At 46.9% G+C, this 24,469-nt stretch overlaps 1 protein-coding gene across 3 annotated transcripts in view; it reads left to right on the top strand.

Annotated features, from left to right (window-relative positions):
- Positions 1 to 24,469, top strand: part of LOC120058500 (beta-galactoside alpha-2,6-sialyltransferase 2-like) — a 76,582-nt gene that overhangs the window by 34,825 nt on the left and 17,288 nt on the right. The window contains exons 1-3 of one of the 3 annotated variants that reach the window (XM_039007212.1): positions 10,789 to 11,402; positions 12,398 to 13,524; positions 24,117 to 24,214. In XM_039007212.1, the coding sequence (XP_038863140.1) occupies positions 12,492 to 13,524; positions 24,117 to 24,214 (1,131 nt within the window). In that variant the 5' untranslated portion in view covers positions 10,789 to 11,402; positions 12,398 to 12,491. Of the gene's footprint in view, positions 1 to 10,788; positions 11,444 to 12,397; positions 13,525 to 24,116; positions 24,215 to 24,469 lie in introns of those variants that run through there. The other 2 variants (XM_039007209.1, XM_039007210.1) reach the window with 2 other exon arrangements.

Raw genomic sequence — 24,469 nt, 5'->3', positions numbered from 1 at the left:
CTAAACTGTCCTGTCCAATGGAGAGAAGCGAGTCTAATTTCAAGGCAGCCTGAAGGCTATTCCATGAGCTGGGGCATAAAAACTAAAAACATTTTCGCCGACTTCGGTGGAGACATATGGACCTCCAGAAGCAGCCAGTCCAGAGAGCGGGTGTGAAAATGGCTGGATCTCCACTTAGTACGTGAGCTGAGGTAGTGGGGGAGTCTCTGAAGAACCACTTTATATACAAAAAGTAACCAATGATGGGCCCTTTTGGTAGTCAGACTCCCAGCCAACAGAACCATCTCAAAATGAAGTGAAAATGTTCCCCAGTGATAAAATGCTGTGCTGAATGATAGACTGAATCTAAGGTTTTAAAATAGAGGCTGCTGAATTTTTGTAGATTATATCCCCATTAGGGTTGCACATTTTGGGGAATATTCAGAGGTGGAAACTGTCTGTGGGAATTAATGGGAATATATGGGAATTAACAGGAATATCAGAGAATTAATATTAATACCATTTAAATGTAGATGTTTTTTGCATTGGATATATTTACCATATCATATGGAGACAGAAACATACATATTTTACCTTATAAGTAGACATAATTGCAAATGATTAAATCCTTCCAATAGAAATTTTAAAAAACAATTTAGTTACGAACTTTAATTAAATGAGTTGACTCTTCACATGGGATGATTTCACTGAACAACAAAAGAAAGGGAGTATTGAATGATCCCCAATGATCCATCGCATCTCCCAAAAACATTTTCAACATGCATCTGTAAAATGATAGTCTAGAAACTAAAGCTTTGGTTGTCTTCCTCTCAGGCTTTCATGTCTTCTCCCTGGACCTCCTCAATGTCCACCTCTTGAACATCAGTCTCTGAGGCCTCATCTTCACTGTCACTTTCCAACCTTGATGAGGATGGCTCATTGTCATGCTCAAAAAGCCTCAAATTTGCCCAGATGGCCACCAATTTTTCAACCCTTGTATTGGTCAGCCTGTTGTGTGCTTTGGAGTGTGTGTTCCCAAACAAGGACCAGTTGTGCTCTGAGGCGGCTGATGTTGGTGGGATTTGGAGGATGATGCGGGCAACAGGGGAAAGAGCCTCAGATCCACAAAGTCCCTTCCACCAGGTGGCTGATGAAATATGTTGGCACGACTGCCATATTGCATCTCCATCCCAAAGTCCTTGCTTGGAAGTGTACTTTGCCAGACTGCCAAGAACCTTGCCCTCATCCAGGCCAAGGTGGTGAGACACGGTAGTGATAACACAATAGGCCTTGTTGATCTCTGCACCAGACAGGAATGCTCTTGCCAGCATACTTAGGGTCCAACATGTACGCTGCGGCGTGTGTGGGCATCAGGCAGAAGTCTTCACACTTTTTGATGTATTTCAGAACTGCAGTTTCCTCTGCTTGGAGCAACAGTGAAGTGGGCAGGGCAGTATGGATTTCTTCTCTTACATCTGCAAGCAGCGTCTGAATATCAGACATACCTAACCATTTCCTTGGCTCTCTTGTAGAGTGTATCCATTGTTTTCAGTGCCATGATGTCCTTGAGGTGCAGATTCAATGCATGAGCAGCACAGCCAATGGGTGTGATGTGAGGGTAGTACTTCTCCACTTTAGACCAAGCAGCCTTCATGTTCGCAGCATTGTCTGTCACCAGTGCAAATACCTTCTGTGGTCCAAGGTCGTTGGTAACTGCCTTCAGCTCATCTGCAATGTAGAGACCGGTGTGTCTGTTGTCCCGTGTGTCTGTGCTCTTGTAGAATACTGGTTGAGGGGTGGAGATGATGTAGTTAATTATTCCTTGCCCATGAACATTCGACCACCCATCAGAGATGATTGCAATACAGTCTGCTTTCTCTATGATTTGCTTGACCTTCACTTGAACTATGTTGAACTCTGCATCAAGCAAATGAGTAGATAAAGCATGTCTGGTTGGATGGGTGTATGCTGGGCGAAGGACATTCAGAAATCTCTTCCAATACACATTGCTTGTGAGTATCAGAGGTGAACCAGTTGCATACACAGCTCGAGCAAGACATTCATCAGCATTTGTCTGACTACGTTCCTCCATTGAGTCAAAAAATACTTCTGATTCCAGGAGGACCATGAGCGGTTGCTATCGATAAGGTGTCTGATTCATCATTTTCACCTCGAATAGAAGTAGAGGGACTTTTGTCAGAGGTTGCTTGTTGTGAGCGAACGCTGAGGGAACTTTATGCTCTTGGCCAGATGATTCTGCATCTTTGTTGCATTCTTCACATATGATTTGGCACAGTATTTGCAAATGTACACAGCTTTTCCTTCTACATTAGTTGCAGTAAAATGTCTCCACAAATTTTTTTTTGTAAAAAAACAACAAATACAATTCCATGTACAGATAAATAGTTAAGCAGTTAGATTAAACAACTCCGTTGTAAGATAGATGTTTTAAAATGAAACATGTATGGAAACAGGTGAATTAACACTCCTCAGTTAGCAGGCTCAAGCAAGCTAAAACCCAGATGGTAGCAAAAACTAACTAGCAGAAATTGTTAACAAGTTAGAAATTATTTAAACACACTTTGCTGTAGGCTGCTATTTACTAGTTAACAAAAATCATGTATGTCATATAAAATATATTCACCACACCCAGTATTGTAATCAAAACTTACCAGAAAGCATGTAGTCCTTGGCTCAGACAGTGTAGTAGTGTGGGCTCAATAGCATCTCATTAGTGTGCAAGATCTTGAGAATCAGCTGTGATGGAAGAATGCACTGTGCATGCAGAGGGTTTCAATTCCATTGAATTGGGGATAGTGTAACCAAAATATGCCACAAGACCTAGAATTGCCTTATGTGTGTCCCACAAAAAAGGTTCACTGTTATAAGCTAACTTTTTTGGTTAATTTAAGCAACATTCCCCAAATTCCAGGGCTTAACTTTCCAGAAATGTACCCGGACAGTTTCCGACCCTTTGCAACCCTAATCACCATAAGTACTGGGAGAAGTGTTGCGTGAACAATCTTCCTTCTACTTTCCGAAGTGAAGCAGTATTTATTTCTAGAAAAGAAACCAATCTTAATTGTCAACTTTTTTGTCCGTTTTTCAATGTTTGTTTTAAAAGACAATTTATCCTCAGTCCACATACGCAATTACTTAAAATGGGGAACTTGCTCAATTTGGGCTTCCTTCAATGTGCCAATATGCATGTCCTCAGGGTCAATATTATGAGACCTAGTGAACAACATACACTTGTTTTATTAGCATTCAGCACTAGTTTAAATTCAGTAAGCCATTTTTTAATTCATTCAAAACCATGCTGAAGGTCATGAATGGCCTGCTGTACTGAGGGGTCACATGATTATTCAGTATACATAGTGAAGAGGACGGGGCCCTTACGTAATATTGAGGGAAAGAAATGTTATACCGTCAGTAAGCACACATTGTGTACTGTCCGTTAGATCGTTATTGAACCAATTGCAAGATGCCTGATCTAGGCCTATTTCAGACATTTGAACAAGTAAGAAATGGTCAACCGTATCAAATGCCTTCGACAGGTCAGTAAATGAGGCAGCACAAGGATTTGTATGGTCTAAACAATATAACACATAATCTAAGACAAGTGTAGCTGCTGAAACAGTGCTGTGTCCAGGTCTAACACCAGACTGGTGCTCATTAAGAATTGAATGAGAAATTAAAGTTCTAAGTTGAGATTTGCCCAGGAACTTTGGCAAGGCAAGATACAGTAGCTAGCTTGGAAATTGGACGATAGTTATCTAAGTCAGAAGGATCTCTTCCTTTGTGTAAGGGTGTGCCATTTGTGTAAGACTTGTGCCGTTTTCCAGATTTTAGAGAGAACCCCAATAACAATTGCAAGTTAATGATTCTGCAATAAGTGGGGCAGAAAGGTGTAGGAAAAAGGGATCAAGTGAGTCAGCCCCAGGTGGATATTTTTGTTACATCGATCTTCAGGAAGGCACTTCGTATCAAAGGGTTGAAATGAAAATGAGTCATGTGTATCAGGGAATGTATTGTTCTCTGCAACCTGTTTTCGTAAACTATTTTATCAAATAGGTAGCCCGTTGAGGCACAGTGCTTGTTAAAAGCACCACAAATGTTTGTCTTATCTGTTATGGGACCAGAGGCTGTCATAACCTGCTGGAGTAATGAGGGGGTGGGGTTTTGTTTCAGAGATTTGACTACCTTCCAGAAGGCAGCTGGATTCCCACAATTCTCAGATACACAGTTCAAGAAGAATATTGATTTAGATTTTCAAATCAAATGTTATTTGTCACATGCGCTGACTACAACAGGTGTAGCGCTTACCGTTAAATGCTTACTTAAAAGCCCTTAACCAACTATGCAGTTTTAAGAAAAATAAGAGTTAAGAAAATATTTACTAAATAAACTAAAGTGACTTTGCATAGATAATAAACAGCGAGTAGCAGCAGCAGTGTAACAAAAAGGGGGTCAATGCAAATAGTATTGTTCAGTAGTCTTATGGCTTGGGGGTAGAAGCTGTTACGAAGCATTTTGGACCTAGACTTGGCACTCCGGTACCGCTTGCCGTGCAGTAGCAGAGAGAACAGTCTTTGACTAGGGTGGCTGGAGTCTTTGGCAATTTTTAGGGCCTTCTTCTGACATCGCCTGGTATAGAGGTTCTGGATGGTAGGAAGTTTGGCCCCAGTGATGTACTGGGCCGCACGCACTACCCTCTGTAACGCCTTGCGGGCGGATGCCGAGCATTTGCCATAACAGGCAGTGATGCAACCAGTCAGGATGCTCTAGATGGTGCAGCTGTAGAACTTTTTGAAGATATAAGGACTAGAGGTCGACCGATTAATCGGAATGGCCGATTTAATTAGGGCCGGTTTCAAGTTTTCATAACAATCGGAAATCGGTATTTTTGGACACCGATTTGGCCGATTTATATATATATATATATATATTTTTTTTTACACCTTATTTAATCTTTATTTAACTAGGCAAGTCAGTTAAGAACACATTCTTATTTTCAATGACAGCCTAGGAACGGTGGGTTAACTGCCTCGTTTAGGGGCAGAACGAAAAATTTTACCTTGTCAGCTCGGGGGATTCAATCTTGCAACCTTACAGTTAACTAGTCCAACGCTCTAACCACCTGATTACATTGCACTCCACGAGGAGCCTGCCTGTTACGCGAATGCAGTAGAAGCCAAGGTAAGTTGCTAGCTAGCATTAAACGTATCTTATAAAAAACAATCAATCAATCATAATCACTAGTTAACTACACATGGTTGATGATATTACTAGTTTATCTAGCGTGTCCTGCGTTGCATATAATCGATGCGGTGCGTATCGTTGCTCCAATGTGTACCTAACCATAAACATCAATGCCTTTCTTAAAATCAATACACAGAAGTATATATTTTTAAACCTGCATATTTAGCTAAAAGAAATCCAGGTTAGCAGGCAATATTAACCAGGTGAAATTGTGTCACTTCTCTTGCGTTCATTGCACGCAGAGTCAGTGTATATGCAACAGTTTGGGCCGCCTAATTTGCCAGAATTTTACTTAATTATGACATAACATTGAAGGTTGTGCAATGTAACAGGAATATTTAGACTTATGGATGCCACCCGTTAGATAAAATACGGAACGGTTCCGTTTTGCCAGAAGCTCTTCGCTGTGCTTCAAGCCTATCAACTCCCGAGATTGGGCTGGTGTAAACGATGTGAAATGGCTAGCTAGTTAGCGGGGTGCGCGCTAATAGCGTTTCAAACGTCACTCGCTCTGAGACTTGGAGTAGTTATTCCCCTTGCTCTGCATGGGTAACGCTGCTTCGAGGGTGGCTGTTGTCGATGTGTTCCTGGTTCGAGCCCAGGTAGGAGCGAGGAGAGGGATGGAAGCTATACTGTTACACTGGCAATACTAAAGTGCCTATAAGAACATCCAATAGTCAAAAGTTAATGAAATACAAATGGTATAGAGAGAAATAGTCCTATAATTCCTATAATAACTACAACCTAAAACTTCTTACCTGGGAATATTGAAGACTCATGTTAAAAGGAACCAACAGCTTTCATATGTTCTCATGTTCTGCGCAAGGAACTTAAATGTTAGCTTTCTTACATGGCACATATTGCACTTTTACTTTCTTCTCCAACACTTTGTTTTTGCATTATTTAAACCAAATTGAACATGTTTCATTATTTATTTGAGGCTAAATTGATTTTATTGATGTATTATATTAAGTTAAAATAAGTGTTCATTCAGTATTGATGTAATTGTCATTATTACAAATAAATAAAAGAAATCGACCAATTAATCGTTATCAGCTTTTTTTGGTCCTCCAATAATCGGTATCGGTATCGGCGTTGAAAAATCATAATCGGTCGACCTCTAATAAGGACCCATGCCAAAGCTTTTCAGTCTCTTGAGGGGGAATAGGCGTTGTAGTGCCCTTTTCACGACTGTCTGTCGTAGGTGTGTTTGGAACATGATAGTTTGTTGGTGATGTGGACACCAAGAAACTTGGAGCTCTCGACCTGCTCCACTACAGCCTTGTCGATGTGAATGGGGGTTTGCTTGGCCCTCCTTTCCCTGTAGTCCACGATCATCTCCTTTGTCTTGATCACATTGTGGGCGAGGTTGTTGTCCTGGCACCACACTCCTTGGTCTTCATGGTGCCGCTTGCTTGGTGGTGCCCCTTGCTTAGTGGTGTTGCAGACTCTGGGGCCTTTCAGAACAGGTGTGTAAATATACTGAGATCATGTGACAGGTCATGTGACACTTAGAATGCACACAATTATTTGACTTCTGAAGGTAATTGATTGCACCAGATCTTATTTAGGGGCTTCATAGCAACGGGGGTGAATACGTGTGTCACGACTTCCGCCGAAGTTGGCTCCTCTCCTTGTTCGGGCGGCGTTCGCCGATCGACGTCACCGGCTTTCTAGCCATCGCCGCTCCATTTTTCTTATATCCATTTGTCTTGTCTTGTTTCTATACACACCTGGTTTTCATCTCCCCAATCATCCTTCTCTGTTTCCCATCATGTTTTGTGTGTAATTGTTTCATCTTATTGTGGTGTTTTTTTACGCGCTTTATTTTTGTATGTTCCTTGTTTTGAGCGCATTTGATTGTAGTGCTCTCATTTTTGGAACTAAAATAAAAGTGCGCCTGTTTACATCACTCTACTCTCCTGCACCTGACTTCGCCTCTATACACCCATTGACAGAATTACACACCTCGAATGGAGTCAGCAGGAGCAGGTACCCCTTTTTAGAGGAGTCGAGGAGTGCGTCCAGGAACATTTGGCCATGTTACATCATCTTGGTGCCATGATGGATTGCGTTGTCCAGACCATGGACCGCTGGGAGAGACAGGAAGTCTCTCCAGTGCCTCGACCAGCACAACCGGGGTTGTCTCCACCCGTTCCATCCGGAGAGAATTCCAGTGGGATACGTCTCTCCCTTCCCAGGGAGTATGATGGAACGGCAGCACAGTGCCAGGGATTCTCGTTACAACTGGACCTCTACCTGGCCACTGTGCACCCAGCTCCCTCGGGAGGGGAGAGAGTGGCCGCTCTCGTCTCCCGCCTCACAGGAAGAGCGCTGGAGTGGGCAAACGCTGTGTGGAGAGAAGGAGACACGGCGCCAGACCACTTCGAGGAGTTCGCCCGTCGCTTCCGGGCCGTCTTCGACCATCCACCTGATGGCAGAGCGGCGGGGGAAAGGCTCTTCCATTTGAGACAGGGGACGAGGAGCTCCCAGGACTTCGCCCTGGAACTCCGGACCTTGGCCGCCGGAGCAGGCTGGAACGACAGGGCCCTCATCGACCACTATCGATGCAGCCTACGAGAGCACGTCCGATGTGAGCTGGCCCGCAGGGATGCCACCATTTCCTTTGACCAACTGGTGGATTTGTCCATCCGGTTGGATAACCTGCTGGTCACCCGCGGACGTCCAGAGGGGGCTCTGTCGGTTCCATCGTCCAGTACCCCCGCTCCGGTGCCCATGGAGTTAGGAGGGGCTGCTCATAGGGAGACTGGAGGAGGAGCGATCACATGCGCCATTTGTGGCCACAGAGGACACACTGCTGGTCGGTGCCGTGTTGGTTCCTCTGGGAGTTGAGGCAACAGGCAGGGCATTCTGGCGTCACCCCAGGTGAGTTTGCACCACACTCATCCAGACTCCTCTGTTGATCAACTGTTTGTGCCTGTTTGTGTCCCTGAGATTTCCCCACATTCCCAGCATAAGGCGCTCGTCGATTCAGGCGCAGTTGGGAATTTTATCGACAGAGCATTAGCCATTAGGTTAGGGATCCCCATTTTTCCTATAGTTAAACCCTTCCCGGTACACGCTCTAGATAGTCGACCATTAGGGTCCGGGCTAATCAGGGAGGCCACCATCTCCTTGGCCATGGTTATGCAGGGGGATCATGAGGAGAGAATCAGTCTCTTCCTCATTGACTCTCCTGCGTTTCCTGTGGTACTAGGCCTTCCCTGGTTGGCTCTGCATAACCCCATTATTTTCTGGCAACAGAGGGCTCTCACGGGGTGGTCGCGAGAGTGCTCAGGGAGGTGTGTAGGGGTTTCCGTTGGTGCTACCACGGTGGAAAGTCCAGACCAGGTCTTCACCGTGCACATCCCCCCAGAATATGCCGATTTGGCTCTCGCCTTCTGTAAAAAGAAGGCGACTCAATTACTACCTCATCGACGGGGGGATTGTGCGATAAATCTCCTGGCAGACGCTGCGCTTCCCAGGAGTCACGTGTATCCCCTGTCGCAAACGGAGACGGTGGCTATGGATACATATGTCTCTGAATCCCTGCATCAGGGGTACATTCGGCCCTCTACTTCACCCGCCTCCTCAAGTTTCTTTTTTGTGAAGAAGAAAGATGGAGGTTTACACCCGTGCATTGACTATAGAGGTCTCAATCTAATCACGGTGAGGTACAGTTACCCGCTACCTCTTATCGCCATGGCGATTGAGTCAATGCATGGGGTGCGCTTCTTCACGGAACTGGATCTCAGGAGTGCGTATAACCTGGTGCGTATCCGGGAGGGAGACGAGTGGAAGACAGCGTTCAGTACCACCACAGGCCATTATGAGTACCTCGTCATGCCGTACGGGTTTATGAATGCTCCATCAGTTTTCTAATCCTTTGTAGACGAGATTTTCAGGGACCTGCACGGGCAGGGTGTAGTGGTGTATATCGATGACATTCTGATTTACTCCGCTACACACGCCGAGCATGTGTCCTTGGTGCGCAAGGTACTTGGACGACTGTTGGAGCATGACCTGTACGTCAAGGCTGAGAAATGCCTATTCTTTCAGCAGGCCGTCTAGGGGTATCGCATTTCCACATCAGGGGTGGAGATGGAGAGTGACCGCATTGCAGCCGTGCGTAATTGGCCGACTCCCACCACGGTAAAGGAGGTGCAGCGATTTTTAGGGTTTGCCAATTACTACCGGAGACTTATCCGAGATTTTGGCCAGGTTGCTGCGCACATTACCTCAATGCTGAAGGGGGGTCCTGTAAGGTTGCAGTGGTCGGCTGAGACGGACAGGGCTTTTGGGCAGCTAAGAGCTCTGTTTACTTCGGCTCCAGTGCTGGCCCATCCGGATCCCTCTTTGGCATTCATAGTGGAGGTTGACTCGTCCGAGGCTGGGATAGGAGCCGTGCTCTCACAGCGCTCGGGCATGTCACCGAAACACCGCCCCTGTTCTTTCTTCTCGAAGAAGCTCAGCTCAGCGGAGCGTAACTATGATGTGGGGGACCGGGAGTTATTGGCTGTTGTTAAAGCGTTGAAAGCGTGGAGACATTGGCTTGAGAGTGCTAAACACCCTTTCCTCATCTGGACTGACCACCGCAACCTGGAGTACATCCGGGCAGCGAGGAGACTGAATCCTCGTCAGGCAAGGTGGGCCATGTTCTTTACCCATTTTGTGTTTACCCTATCCTACAGACCAGGTTCCCAAAATAAGAAGGCAGGCGCACTGTCCCGGCTGTGTGACGCAGAGGAGCGGCCCATGGATCAGACTCCCATACTCCCGGCCTCCTGCCTGGTAGCGCCGGTCGTGTGGGACATTGAGCAGGCGTTGTGTACAGAGCCCGCTCCCCTCCAGTGTCCCATTGGGTGTATGTACGTTCTGTCTGCTGTCCGTGACCAGTTGATCTCTTGGGCCCACACGTCTCCCTCCTCTGGTCATCCGGGGATCGGTCGGATGGTGCACTGTCTGACTGGGAAGTACTGGTGGCCCACTTTGGTAAGGACGTGGGGGTTTATGTTTCCTCCTGCTTCGGTATGTGCCCAGTGTAAGGCTCCGAGACACCTGCCCAAAGGTAAGTTACATCCCTTACCCGTTCCATAATGACCTTGGTCACATTTGTCAGTGGATTTTCTAACTGATCTTCCTCCTTCACAGGGAAATACCACGATCCTGGTCGTTGTGGATCGTTTTTCTAAGTCCTGTCGTCTCCTCCCTCTGCCTGGTCTACCTATGGCCCTACAGACTGCAGAGGCCCTGTTTACACACGTCTTCCGGCGCTATGGGGTGCCTGAGGATAAAGTGTTGGATCAGGGTCCCCAGTCGAGAGTTTGGAAGGCGTTCATGGAACGTCTGGGGGTCTCGATCAGCCTTACCTCAAGTTTTTACCCCGAGAGTAACGGGCAGGTAGAGAGAGTCAACCAGGATGTGGGCAGGTTTCTGCAGTCCTATTGCCAGGACCGGCCGGGGGATTGGGCAGCGTTCGTGCCCTGGGCCGAGATGGCACAGAACTCGCTTCGCCACTCCTCCACTAACCTCTCCCCCTTTCAGTGCGTATTGGGGTACCAGCCGGTTCTGGAACCGTGGCATCAGGGTCAGACCGAGACTCCTGCGGTGGACGACTGGTTCAGGCGGAGGAGACATGGGAGGCCGCCCGTGTCCATCACCAGCGAGCCGCGCGTCGCCAGAAAGCCAGCGCGGACCGTCACCGCAGTGAGACGACTGGGTCTGGCTCTCGACACGTAACCTGCCCCTCCGCCTGCCCTGCCAGAAGCTGGGTCCGCGGTTTGTGGGGCCATTTAATGTCCTGAGGAGGGTGAACGAGGTATATTACAGATTACAGCCTCCCTCTGATTATCGTATTAACAACTCGTTCCATTTGTCTATCCTCAGGCCGGTGGTGGCTGGTCCGCTCCAGGAATTTGAGGTGCGGGAGGTCCCTCCACCCCCTTTGGACATCGAGGGGGCCCCGGCGTACATCGTTCATTCCATCCTGGATTCGAGGCGTTGGGTGGGGGGCCTTCAGTACCTCGTGGAGTGGGAGGGGTACGGGCCGGAGGAGAGGGGCTGAGTTCCGGTTGCAGATGTTTTGGATCCTGAATTGCTACGGGAGTTTCACGGTCGCCGGCCGGATTGCCCTGTGCCTCGTCCTCCGGGTCGTCCTCGAGGTCGGTTTCGGCGCGCCGCTGGAGCCGCGCGTCAAGGGGGGGTACTGTCACGACTTCCGCCGAAGTCGGCTCCTCTCCTTGTACGGGCGGCGTTCGGCGATCTAGCCATCGCCGCTCCATTTTTTCCATTTGTCTTGTCTTGTTTCCATATACACCTGGTTTTCATTTCCCCAATCAATCTACTTGTATTTAACCCTCTGTTTCCCATCATGTTTGTGTGTAATTGTTTCATGTTATTGTGGTGTTTTCTACGCGCTTTATTTTTGTATGTTCCGTGTTTTGAGCGCATTTGAATGTGGTGCTCTCGTTTTTGGAACTAAAATAAAAGTGCGCCTGTTTACATCACTCTACTCTCCCACCTGACTTCGCCTCTATACACCCGTTGACAACGTGTGCACGTATTTTTTAACAAAATAGGAAACACTCCAAGGGCGATGAATACTTTTGCAAGGCACTGTAAAATAGTAGATTTTTCAGGGTGTTTAAAGTTGAGGCGGGTTGGTTCAGTTATCAACTGAGGCTGAAAGATATCAGCATATCAGAAACTGACATTAACTAATCCAGATTAATATCACTCAAAATGAATCATTCAGATTCACCAAGTTAGATACCAAGTCAGACAATTGGCGAAGAGCACATGTTGAAAATGTAAGTTGTCTTTTGTAAATCTGACGACACCTTCACCTCTGCCAGCTCTGTCAGATCTATAACCAGCCAGAGACACATCAGTATCCGGCAAAGTCTTCTTTAGCCAAGTTTCAGATATTACCAGATTGTCCACGTTAGTTTGAGAGGCCAGAATTATATATAGGGGCACCAGATGGTATAGGGGCACCAGGTGAGGTAAGTCTAGGAAAAGACTAAGATACATACACACACACACACCAATACCAAAACATCTGAAAAGACTGGGGATTTATTTTAATCAAAGTCAAAACATTCAGGTCCACTTAAGGTGAAGACTAACTGTCACCTTTGACCTCTCACCTCTGCAGGCCCTCCGGCTGTCCTTTCTGCTGTGTCCCGGCTTCTGACTGCTGATTGGAGCTGGCCTGGTGTGCGTATAGGTGTGTGAGAGATTGTAAGGAGATGAAGTCCAGTATGCGTCAGTGGCGGAGGCTGCTGTTGGTGGGCATGTTGGTGTGGGCCCTCCTCTTCCTGGCTCTGCTCTCCTACTTCCTGGATACCCCCGTGTACAACGAGCCCCTGACCTCCGCCAGCTCCTCGCTCTCCCAGCACCCCGACACACGGCGCCTGGCCTCCATCCAAGGCGCCTCCCACCAGCAGCACCACTCCATCATGGGCTCCCAGCCCGAACCCACCTACATCACCTTTACCACAGCCTATCCCGACCCAGACCCTAACCATTACCCAGACTCAGAGCCTAGCTCCTCCTCCACCACCCCTGAGCCTGGCCTGGAGCTGAGCTACGGGACCAGCCAAGAGATGGAGGGGGGCAGCCGCCAGCAGCAGGACTACCTGGACGCCCAGACCCTGGCTGCCTGGTCCTCCTCACGCACGGAGAACGTGGGTTCCCACTCCGACCAGACGGTGACTCGAAACAGTGAGAGACCTGCATGGACCGCCTCCAACGCCGGCCGGGGGCCCAACCGAACCACACGCCGGTCCTCACGTGAGGATGAAGAGGATGAGGAGGGGGTAGAGACGAACAACAGCCACAAGAGGAGGACCATGGTGGGGGATCATGGGGGGGAGAGGCGAGGAAAAGAAGAGGATGGTTTAGAGGAGGACTACTACTCCAAGTCTGCCTCGCTGGTGCAGCGACTCTGGCGGGGAAAAGTGTCCTCTGGGATGCTGTCCCCGCGACTGCAGCATGCCAAGCGGGACTACCTGAGTGCCAACAAGCACCACGTAACCTATAAAGGAGGCCGGCGGGCTGCTCAGAGCTCCAGGGAACTACTGTGTGAGCTGAAGGACCAGGCCCGGCTGAGGACGCTGGACGGGTCCGAGCAGCCTTTCTCTTCACTGGGCTGGGCCCGCCTGGTACCGCGCCTGGCCCTGGAGAAGCTCTACAGACAAGGGGGCCAGAGAGGCTTTAGGAGCTGTGCTGTGGTGACCTCTGCTGGGGCTATTTTGCACTCAGGCCTGGGGAAGGAGATCGGTGAGTGGAGGGTAGAGGGTAGAGGGGTCAGGGAGGGGAGGGAAAAGAGGTAGAGGGGAGCAGAGGAGGGGGAGAGAGAAGGGAGGGAAAGAGATTGAAGGCAGGGTTATGGAGGGATGCAGGTTAAATGGGATTAAGGGATTAAAGAGAACTGGGAAACATTTATCGGTACAGTAGATTAAAAAACAACACCTTTGTTTTCCCTTTACCCAATAGTTAAATAAAGGTTAAATAAAATGTTTTTAAATAATACCCTAATGAATAATACCCTATGTGTTGTGACTGTGTTGTAACTGTGTTGTGACTGTGTGTCTGAGTGTGAAATACATAATTGATCCTGATCAGCCTTCTCTGTGACAACCCTGTCTCTATGGCAGTCTGTCTGTATGAGGGGAGAATGATGGCTCTTTACGCCGTGACATCCACAGCATTGATTGGAAAGTCAAATTGTCAAGTAACTTTATCGACTTCCCCATTCGCCTCTAGCATAGTATTAGTTTATTGTAGCAGAGAGAGACGTTTTGGCTTGGGCTCTATACTGTCTCTCACACACTGAGTAGCAGACATCTGTCACCCTGTAGTAACAGTCTCTGTGATTGGCTGAAAGGGCTTTGGCATAAGTAATTCAAAGCCAATCAGATCTCCAGAAGGGTCTTGATGAGTTAGTTTGGAGATCCTCTATAGACTTTTGGAATACTTTGGCCTACTGCATTGCGTTATCTGTGTGTGTTTGTGTGTTCTGTTCTCTGTGTTGGAGGCTCTATGGTGCATGGGGAGAGTGTGAACTCAGGGACAGATGGCTCACTTTGAGGGAAAAAAGCAACCCTTCTGGTAACAAATCAAGTTAGTTCACATCACCCATGTAGATTAGGGATGCACATTTCGGTAAATTTTGCTGCCAACTAACTGACCCTCATTAACCAGTCAACAAACTGTATTCTTTTTTTTCAAAAAGTAAAATGACATGACCAACAGGAAGTACTATCAGAGATCTGTATGTAATGACGAGATGCTTATGTTTCCGCCATTACAATGGGAGTCGTCCCAAGGTGGGAAGGCCCAAAATAAGCCCATAGAAACGCATTGGATTTATTTTGGACAGATTTTGGCGAGAGTGTAACCTCTCGCGTTGCCTTTTCCTCTCTGATACTATGCATGCATCCAAGGACAGGACATTTTTCATGAAGAGCTTAATGGAAACATTCAACAATGGCAAGCCTGTCGTCTCAGAGTCAAAAGGCTGTAGCCTGTTATTGAACATGCAACTCCTGTAATGAAGCAGCTAATAAAACTTATTTTCAAACATTTGCCCAAATGCAATTCACTGAAAATGTCCAGTTATAAACTGCGGTCCTAACGCGAGCAGTTACATATGTGACAGAGATTAAAATATCTGTTTGAAATTTAGAAAGAGGGGGGGGATCTAATAGACCCCTTTCTATGTTTGCAAACATTGCCGCACGAGGACAATACACTCATGTTGGTGGCAGAACTCGGGGGAGTTCTTATACAGTGCATTCGGAAACTATTCAGACCCCTTTACTTTTTCCACATTTTGTTACACTACAGCCTTATTCTAAAATGGATTAAAGAAATATTTTTCCTCATCAATCTACACACAATACCCCATAATGACAAAGGGAAAACAGGTTTTTAGACATTTTTGAAAATGTATTAAAAATAAAAAACAAATACCTTATTTACATACGTATTAAGACCCTTTGCTATGAGACTCGAAATTGAGCTCAGGTGCATCCTGTTTCCTTCCATTGATCATTCTTGAGATGTTTCTGCAACTTGATTGGAGTCCACTTATGGTAAATTCAATTGATTGGACATGATTTGGAAAGGCACACACACACCTGTCTATACAAGGTCCCACAGTTCACAGTGCATGTCAGAGCAAAAACCAAGCCATGTGATCGAAGGAATTGTCCTTCAGGATTGTGTCGAGGCACAGATCTGGGAAAGGGTAAGGAACAATGTCTGCAGCATTGAAGGTCCCAAAGAACACAGTGGCCTCCCATCATTCTTCAATGTAAGAAGTTTTGAATCACCTAGACTCTTCTTAGAGCTGGCCGCCCGGCCAAACTGAGCAATCGGGGAGAAGGACTTTTGTCAGGGACGCGACCAAGAAGTCGATGGTCACTCTGACAGAGTCCAGAGTTCCTCTGTGGAGATGGGAGAACCTTCCAGAAGGACAACCATTTATGCAGCACTCCACCAATCAGGCCTTTGTGGTAGAGTGGCCAGACGGAAGCCACTCCTCAGTTAAAGGCACATGACAGCCCGTTTGGTGTTTGCCAAAAAGGCACCTAAAGGACTCTCAGACCATGAGAAACAAGATTCTCTGATCTGATGAAACCAAGATTGAACTCTTTGGCCTGAATGCCAAGCGTCACATCTGGAGGAAACGTGGCACCATCCCTACGGTGAAGTATGCAAACACAGCCTCTATTTGCATGTTGCTTATGAGTGCATTTCACACTACTTTTGGACTTTTGGATCCTTTTCCCTCTCGCTCTCATCCAACACTTCCCACACTGCCCCTACTCGGATGGTATCGCGCCGTCCCAACCTTCGCTCTCTCTCCCCCGCTACTCTCTCCTCTTCCATCCTATCATCTCTTCCCTCTGCTCAAACCTTCTCCAACCAATCTCCTGATTCTGCCTCCTCAACCCTCCTCTCCTCCCTTTCTGCATCCTTTGACTCTCTATGTCCCCTATCCTCCAGGCCGGCTCGGTCCTCCCCTCCTGCTCCGTGGCTCGACGACTCACTGCGAGCTCACAGAACAGGGCTCCGGGCAGCCGAGCGGAAATGGAGGAAAACTCGCCTCCCTGCGGACCTGGCATCCTTTCACTCCCTCCTCTCTACATTCTCCTCTTCTGTCTCTGCTGCTAAAGCCACTTTCTACCACTCTAAATTCCAAGCATCTGCCTCTAACCCTAGGAAGCTCTTTGCCACCTTCTCCTCCCTCCTGAATCCTCCTCCCCCTCCTCCCCCCTCCTCCCTCTCTGCAGATGACTTCGTCAACCATTTTGAAAAAAAGGTCGACGACATCCGATCCTCGTTTGCTAAGTCAAACGACACCGCTGGTTCTGCTCACACTGCCCTACCCTGTGCTTTGACCTCTTTCTCCCCTCTCTCTCCAGATGAAATCTCGCGTCTTGTGACGGCCGGCCGCCCAACAACCTGCCCGCTTGACCCTATCCCCTCCTCTCTTCTCCAGACCATTTCCGGAGACCTTCTCCCTTACCTCACCTCGCTCATCAACTCATCCTTGACCGCTGGCTACGTCCCTTCCGTCTTCAAGAGAGCGAGAGTTGCACCCCTTCTGAAAAAACCTACACTCGATCCCTCCGATGTCAACAACTACAGACCAGTATCCCTTCTTTCTTTTCTCTCCAAAACTCTTGAACGTGCCGTCCTTGGCCAGCTCTCCTGCTATCTCTCTCAGAATGACCTTCTTGATCCAAATCAGTCAGGTTTCAAGACTAGTCATTCAACTGAGACTGCTCTTCTCTGTGTCACGGAGGCGCTCCGCACTGCTAAAGCTAACTCTCTCTCCTCTGCTCTCATCCTTCTAGACCTATCGGCTGCCTTTGATACTGTGAACCATCAGATCCTCCTCTCCACCCTCTCCGAGCTGGGCATCTCCGGCGCGGCCCACGCTTGGATTGCGTCCTACCTGACAGGTCGCTCCTACCAGGTGGCGTGGCGAGAATCTGTCTCCGCACCACGTGCTCTCACCACTGGTGTCCCCCAGGGCTCTGTTCTAGGCCCTCTCCTATTCTCGCTATACACCAAGTCACTTGGCTCTGTCATATCCTCACATGGTCTCTCCTATCATTGCTATGCAGACGACACACAATTAATCTTCTCCTTTCCCCCCTCTGATAACCAGGTGGCGAATCGCATCTCTGCATGTCTGGCAGACATATCAGTGTGGATGACGGATCACCACCTCAAGCTGAACCTCGGCAAGACGGAGCTGCTCTTCCTCCCGGGGAAGGACTGCCCGTTCCATGATCTCGCCATCACGGTTGACAACTCCATTGTGTCCTCCTCCCAGAGTGCTAAGAACCTTGGCGTGATCCTGGACAACACCCTGTCGTTCTCAACTCACATCAAGGCGGTGACCCGTTCCTGTAGGTTCATGCTCTACAACATTCGCAGAGTACGACCCTGCCTCACACAGGAAGCGGCGCAAGTCCTAATCCAGGCACTTGTCATCTCCCGTCTGGATTACTGCAACTCGCTGTTGGCTGGGCTCCCTGCCTGTGCTATTAAACCCCTACAACTCATCCAGAACGCCGCAGCCCGTCTGGTGTTCAACCTTCCCAAGTTCTCTCACGTCACCCCGCTCCTCCGCTCTCTCCACTGGCTTCCAGTTGAAGCTCGCATCCGCTACAAGACCATGGTGCTTGCCTACGGAGCTGTGAGGGGAACGGCACCTCCGTACCTTCAGGCTCTGATCAGGCCCTACACCCAAACAAGGGCACTGCGTTCATCCACCTCTGGCCTGCTCGCCTCCCTACCTCTGAGGAAGTACAGTTCCCGCTCAGCCCAGTCAAAACTGTTCGCTGCTCTGGCACCCCAATGGTGGAACAAACTCCCTCACGACGCCAGGTCAGCGGAGTCAATCACCACCTTCCGGAGACACCTGAAACCCCACCTCTTTAAGGAATACCTAGGATAGGATAAAGTAATCCTTCTAACCCCCCCCCCTCCCCCTTAAAAGAGTTAGATGCACTATTGTAAAGTGGTTGTTCCACTGGATATCATAAGGTGAATGCACCAATTTGTAAGTCGCTCTGGATAAGAGCGTCTGCTAAATGACTTAAATGTAAATGTAAATGTAAATTAAATTGGATTTTAAGGCTCGTATGAATGTCCTGCTTAATATAATGTTTGTGTCATCATTGCAAATCAACTGCACTTAAACTTCGACCAGTAAAATGGCTCTTTGGCTAGCTTTTGCTACAGCCTATGTTAATGAGCGTTAGCATTCTAGCTAATAACTGCTGCATCCAAAATAGTTATTTTGCCAAGATCACAACCAAATTTAATCTTAGTGACTGTTCAAAAAAGAATCAAAACATCATTGTATGCATATGAGGACCCCAAAAAGTAATTTTGTTTAGAAGTAATGAAAACGTAAATCTATGTTGAATGGGCACAGATGGCGATGGCTTTCTTACTGCCGCCAAGAGTCGCGTGTATCTGTGCGTTACGTCAGTGGTTCGTGCACTGGAAAAGGGTTTATAGCAACTACTGTGATGGGTTGCTATTATGACTAGGATTTTGCCTTTGGCTTCTGGACAATGAAATAAAATTTGATATAAAAATCAATAGAACAGGAGAGAAATGCTGGTTAATGGCACAAGGAAGTCTTTATAAAATCATGGCCTCCACGTTTCTATGGATGGATTTTCGCAAGGCTACTTTGAAGCAAGGTAAGACATGACTCATTATTTGAAGGAAAGTAAATTGTTCAAGTTTCAAACAGTTATACTGCCTCAAGCTCCCATTGCAAAGTGGTGGGTGGTGCGCTGATAGTCAACGGGAGGCAGGTTATAGCCTTTGCATCCGAATCCGAATGGGAGGCGCATTTTAAGAGTTGAGATTGAGAAATAAAATCGCTCCTTTTTGATCGTTGCCACAAGTTTTTTACACTCGATTTGAATTTTGAAATATTACTTGTTGCACAATTACTGGGCTTACAAAAGCAGGGTTCACTCAAGTAGCCTACAGGCTTTTTGAGGAGCTACTCTTGCGCTGTCTGACAGGTGGTAGGCTATCTGCTCCTCAAACTAGGCTCTGTATGCTGTGAGCGTGATAAATAAAACGCATGACGACTAACGAAAATACACGCGCTCCAATTTAATTCCACACAATTATGCAAATTAACCTATAGACCGATAAGCATGGCCGGTCAAATGTATTTTCTGGCGGCTAACCGATTTAACATCCGTAATGTAGATTTATACACTACATGACCAAAAGTATGTGGACACCTGCTCGTCGAACATCTCATTCCAAAATCATGGGCAATTAATAAGGAGTTGGTCCCCACTTTGCTGCCCCCACCACTGCGATCTGTATGCTCTAGTCGGCTGGCCCTCGCTACATATTCGTCGCCAGACCCACTGGCTCCAGGTCATCTACAAGTCTATACTAGGTAAAGCTCTGCCTTATCTCAGCTCACTGGTCACGATAACAACACCCATCCGTAGCACGCGCTCCAGCAGGTATATCTCACTTGTCATCCCCAAAGCCAACACCCCCTTTGGCCACCTTTCCTTCCAGTTCCCTCCTGCCAGTGACTGGAACGAATTGCAAAAATCGCTGAAGCTGGAGACTTACATTTCCCTCACTAAATTTAAACATCATCTATCTGAGCAGGTAACCGATCGCTGCAGCTGTACATAGTCCATCTGTAAATAGCCCACCCAATCTATCTACCTCATCCCCATATTGTTTTTATTTACTTTGCTGCTCTTTTGCACACCAGTATCACTACTTACACACCATCATCTGATCATCATCATCATCTGCTCAATGCAGATGCAATGCAAATAGTCTGTGTAGCCATGGAAACCCATTTCATGGTTGGTTGGTCGGTTGGTGAGTGAGTGAGTGAGTGGGTTGGTTGGTTGGTCGGTCGGTCGGTCGGTGAATCCGGAATCTGGTGACTGTTGTGTTTGTGGTTATCAGTAACCATTGGATGGTCTTATCTCTGCTTTGTCTGTCATAGCAAGAATAGATGTACTGTACATACTGAACATACTGCTGTATATATAGTGTACGTGGACACCCCTTCAAATTAGTGGATTCGGCTATTTCAGCCACACCCGTTTCTGACAGGTGTATAAAATCGAGCACACAGCCATGCAATCTCCATAGACAAACATTGGCAGTAGAATGGCTTTACTAAAGAGCTCAGTGGCACCGTCACAGGATGCCACCTTTCCAACAAGTCAGTTCGTTAAATGTCTACCCTACTAGAGCTGCCCCGGCCAACTGTAAGTGCTCTAATTGTGAAGTGCAAACGTCTAGAAGCAACAACGGCCACTCACCAACCAACCGACCGACCAACCAACCAACCAACCCACTCACCAACCAACCGATCTAGGGGGAACTCCTGCATGATAAAGACCTTTGTGATGAGCCACATAATAAACCCATTCCGTATTGAACCTCTGTGAGGTTAGAAGAGCCAAACCTTGTTTAATTAACTGTATAGATCGGCGAACAGGAACTCAAACCACATTGATCTCACTTAGTTACGCCAAATTGAGAGCTTGGTTCTATCTGCTAAAAGATGATTCTGAGATAGTTGGCTTTAAAGTTCAGAACCCTCATTGGTTTGAATGGTGTCAGCTATTTTTTAAATCTTATTCTTTTGAACATAACAACATGGATTGGGGTATTTATAATACTATATAGGTAGAGAACATTGCACGGATTAAGGCTATGTCAATAACTACATTTTGACCAAAATCTAGATAGAACCTTATAGTCCCAATAGGTGTTTCTGAACTCCTGAGGTGGAAATGCCTTCCTGTCTTCCTTCACGGCAAGGTGTGTGTGTGTGTGTGTGTGTGTGTGTGTGTGTGTGTGTGTGTGTGTGTGTGTGTGTGTGTGTGTGTGTGTGTGTGTGTGTGTGTGTGTGTGTGTGTGTGTGTGTGTGTGTGTGTGTGTGTGTGTGTACAAGCATGTGAGCGTGTGTTTGGGATTATAGTCCATAAAGTGAGAGGTTTGTGAATCTGTTGTCATCTGTACTGTACTGTTTTGCTGCCACCATGTTGTGAATTGACTGAATAACACCCTCAACGGCCTTTTATGTTCAAGTCCTCTCACCACCTCACCGCTCCCTCCCTCCACATCTTTCCACCTCCACCCCCTATCACACACTGTCCTTCTGAATTCCAAATAGACCCATTCCTTGGCTATCACTTACCTTATCCACTATTAGAGCCATTACCATATGGCTTGTACATGGCTGTTCATTTGAAATCTAAGAAGTACCTTTTGAGATGAAGACTGTGGATCCAGTAACATTACTCTATCAGGTATAGTCCTGGGACAAATAAATGGTCCCGTCCATCGGCCGTACGAGCTAGAGGCATGAAGACCAAAACCTACACTTTGAATGTCAGTGAGAACTTGGAGTCCGTCCACAGGGGTTAAGCTAAGTGTTGATCTACTGAATGCCAATACCCTCCACATGGTTTACTGGTGTCATTGAGGAAGTGGAGGATAGCTTTGCTGTGGAAGCCCATCCTTTGAAGTGTCAGCTCAACCATACATGATCGTTCATCCATGTGTCATGTAGCCCTGCTGAAGTCACAATGGACTGCTTGAACAGCGGAGAGAGACTGATTAAGAGTCGCTGAGCTTAGCCATAACCATCAATCATAACTGTGTGTGTGTGTGCGCACGTGCGTGTGTGTGTGGAGGCCTATGGGTGTATCTGTGTACGTTCATGTGTGTGCAGGCCAGTAGGACACACTCCCTGTCTCTGTGCTGTGTACTAGCCTGTTGATAGCCTCTAGGCTAGACTAGGTTCAGTCTGAAAATGTTGTTTCCCGGTGGTGATTGATGATGTGTCATACAGTTCATACTGGAAGCAGACCAGTGCCTGTCAAAGTCCCTTCAGTTACACACGTTGACCACAAGGCTGCACTCTTTCTGTGTCTATGAGTAGTTATACTGTCATGTACAAAGCACAGAGCTAAATCCTGCACCAGATCGTTCATGTACCGGATTGTTCATGTCAAATGGCTATTCACGCTTACCAGTCATTCAGCTCAAGTGTTTTGACTATGGCTGAAAGCAGAGGGCTTTTTCTGTCTCTATGGATGGAGTGAGGGAGGAGAGGAGCTGCCAGGGTGAAGGGGAAGAGGTCACTTCTTTCAGGCCAGGGAGACTTGCTAGTGAAGTGCTTCAGCTCAACTGCAGGCTCTCAGGATATCACTGGAGGTAAAGAAGATGCAGGTGCTCCTGCTCTCTCTCTCACGCTCTCTTTCTCTCTATAAATATTTTGGGCTCTTTGTGGATATAACCCTCTTTGTCTGTTTGAGCCGTAGGTTAACATTGTGTGTGTGTGTGTGTGTGTGTGTGTGTGTGTGTGTGTGTGTGTGTGTGTGTGTGTGTGTGTGTGTGTGTGTGTGTGTGTGTGTGTGTGTGTGTGTGTGAATCCTGTTTGTTCTAATTCCCCTGAGCCACCACCATAACCAGCTAAATCAAAGTATTTGACCAGAGTAAACAGTGTGGACCAGCTAAATTGTCACAGAGCCTGGAGTGGTGGGTGCGGAGTCAAACGCAGAGAGCAGAGGATACTGGGGAAACCGGACTTTATTTCGGTTTCCAATGCGAACGCCCAAAACAACAGGCGAAATAATCACAAAAATGTCCAACCCAACACAGGGCACAAACAGACAGGAACACTACACGCACAACCTGACTAACAGAAACAAGCCCGCACAAAAACAGGCGGGCCTAACAGGCTTAAGTAGTCCTGAATCAAAACTAAATAAGAGACAGGTGCAACCAATAAGACAAAACAAACAGAAAAGGAAAAGGGGATCGGTGGCAGCTAGTAGACCGGCGACGACGACCGCCGAGCGCCGCCCGAACAGGCAGGGGAGCCACTTTCGGTGGGAGTCGTGACATAAATCATAGTATTTGACCAGAGTAAACTGTGTGGACCAGCTAAATCATAGTATTTGGCCAGAGTGAACATTGTGGACCAGCTAAATCATAGTATTTGGCCAGAGTGAACATTGTGGACCAGCTAAATCATAGTATTTGGCCAGAGTAAACATTGTGGACCAGCTAAATCATACTATTTGGCCAGAGTGAACATTGTGGACCAGCTAAATCATAGTATTTGGCCAGAGTGAACATTGTGGACCAGCTAAATCATAGTATTTGGCCAGAGTAAACATTGTGGACCAGCTAAATCATACTATTTGGCCAGAGTGAACATTGTGGACCAGCTAAATCATAGTATTTGGCCAGAGTGAACATTGTGGACCAGCTAAATCATAGTATTTGACCAGAGTAAACATTGTGGACCAGCTAAATCATTGTATTTGACAAGAGTAAACATTGTGGACCAGCTAAATCATTGTATTTGACCAGAGTAAAAACCAGTTGGATGCCATCTAGGAGCTGGTCCTTTATGAGCACTTGAGTGATTGGCCTTCCATATTTCTTTTTGACTTAGTTTAATACAACTTGATTGTCTAAATTGAATGACACTTGATTTTCCTAGCAGAGTGGCATTTGATTTTCTTAGCTGAGTGGCATTTGATTTTCTTAGTTGAGTGGCATTTGATTTTCTTAGTTGAGTGGCATTTGATTTTCTTAGCTGAGTGGCATTTGATTTTCTTAGTTGAGTGGCATTTGATTTTCTTAGCTGAGTGGCATTTGATTTTCTTAGTTGAGTGGCATTTGATTTTCTTAGTTGAGTGGCATTTGATTTTCTTAGTTGAGTGGCATTTGATTTTCTTAGTTGCGTGGCATTTGATTTTCTTTCTTCAGTGACATTAAATTGACTTATGTTGTCTTTGTCTATCCCCCAGATTCCCATGATGCAGTTCTGCGGTTCAACACAGCACCTACAGAGGGCTATGAGAGGGACGTGGGGAACAAGACCACCATCCGCATCATTAACTCGCAGGTGTGTGTGTGTGTGTGCGTGTGCGTGTGCGTGTGCGTGTGCGTGTGCGTGTGTGTGTGTGTCAGTCAGGGATGAAGGAAGGATTTTTCACAGGGGGTGCTTATTATAAAATAATTTAAGCCCAATTGATATTTTTCTGGTTATCATTTCTGACATTTGGTAGGCTATTTGTCAACTCGTCTATAATAAGATACATGAAGCTTCTCTTCTGTCATAACTTCTTGCTCAATAAGACTAAATAAAGCGCTGCTCACC

This window comes from Salvelinus namaycush, chromosome 13, assembly GCF_016432855.1.
Source record: "Salvelinus namaycush isolate Seneca chromosome 13, SaNama_1.0, whole genome shotgun sequence".
NCBI classification, from domain to species: domain Eukaryota; kingdom Metazoa; phylum Chordata; class Actinopteri; order Salmoniformes; family Salmonidae; genus Salvelinus; species Salvelinus namaycush.
This window is presented reverse-complemented; position numbering and strand designations above follow the sequence as displayed.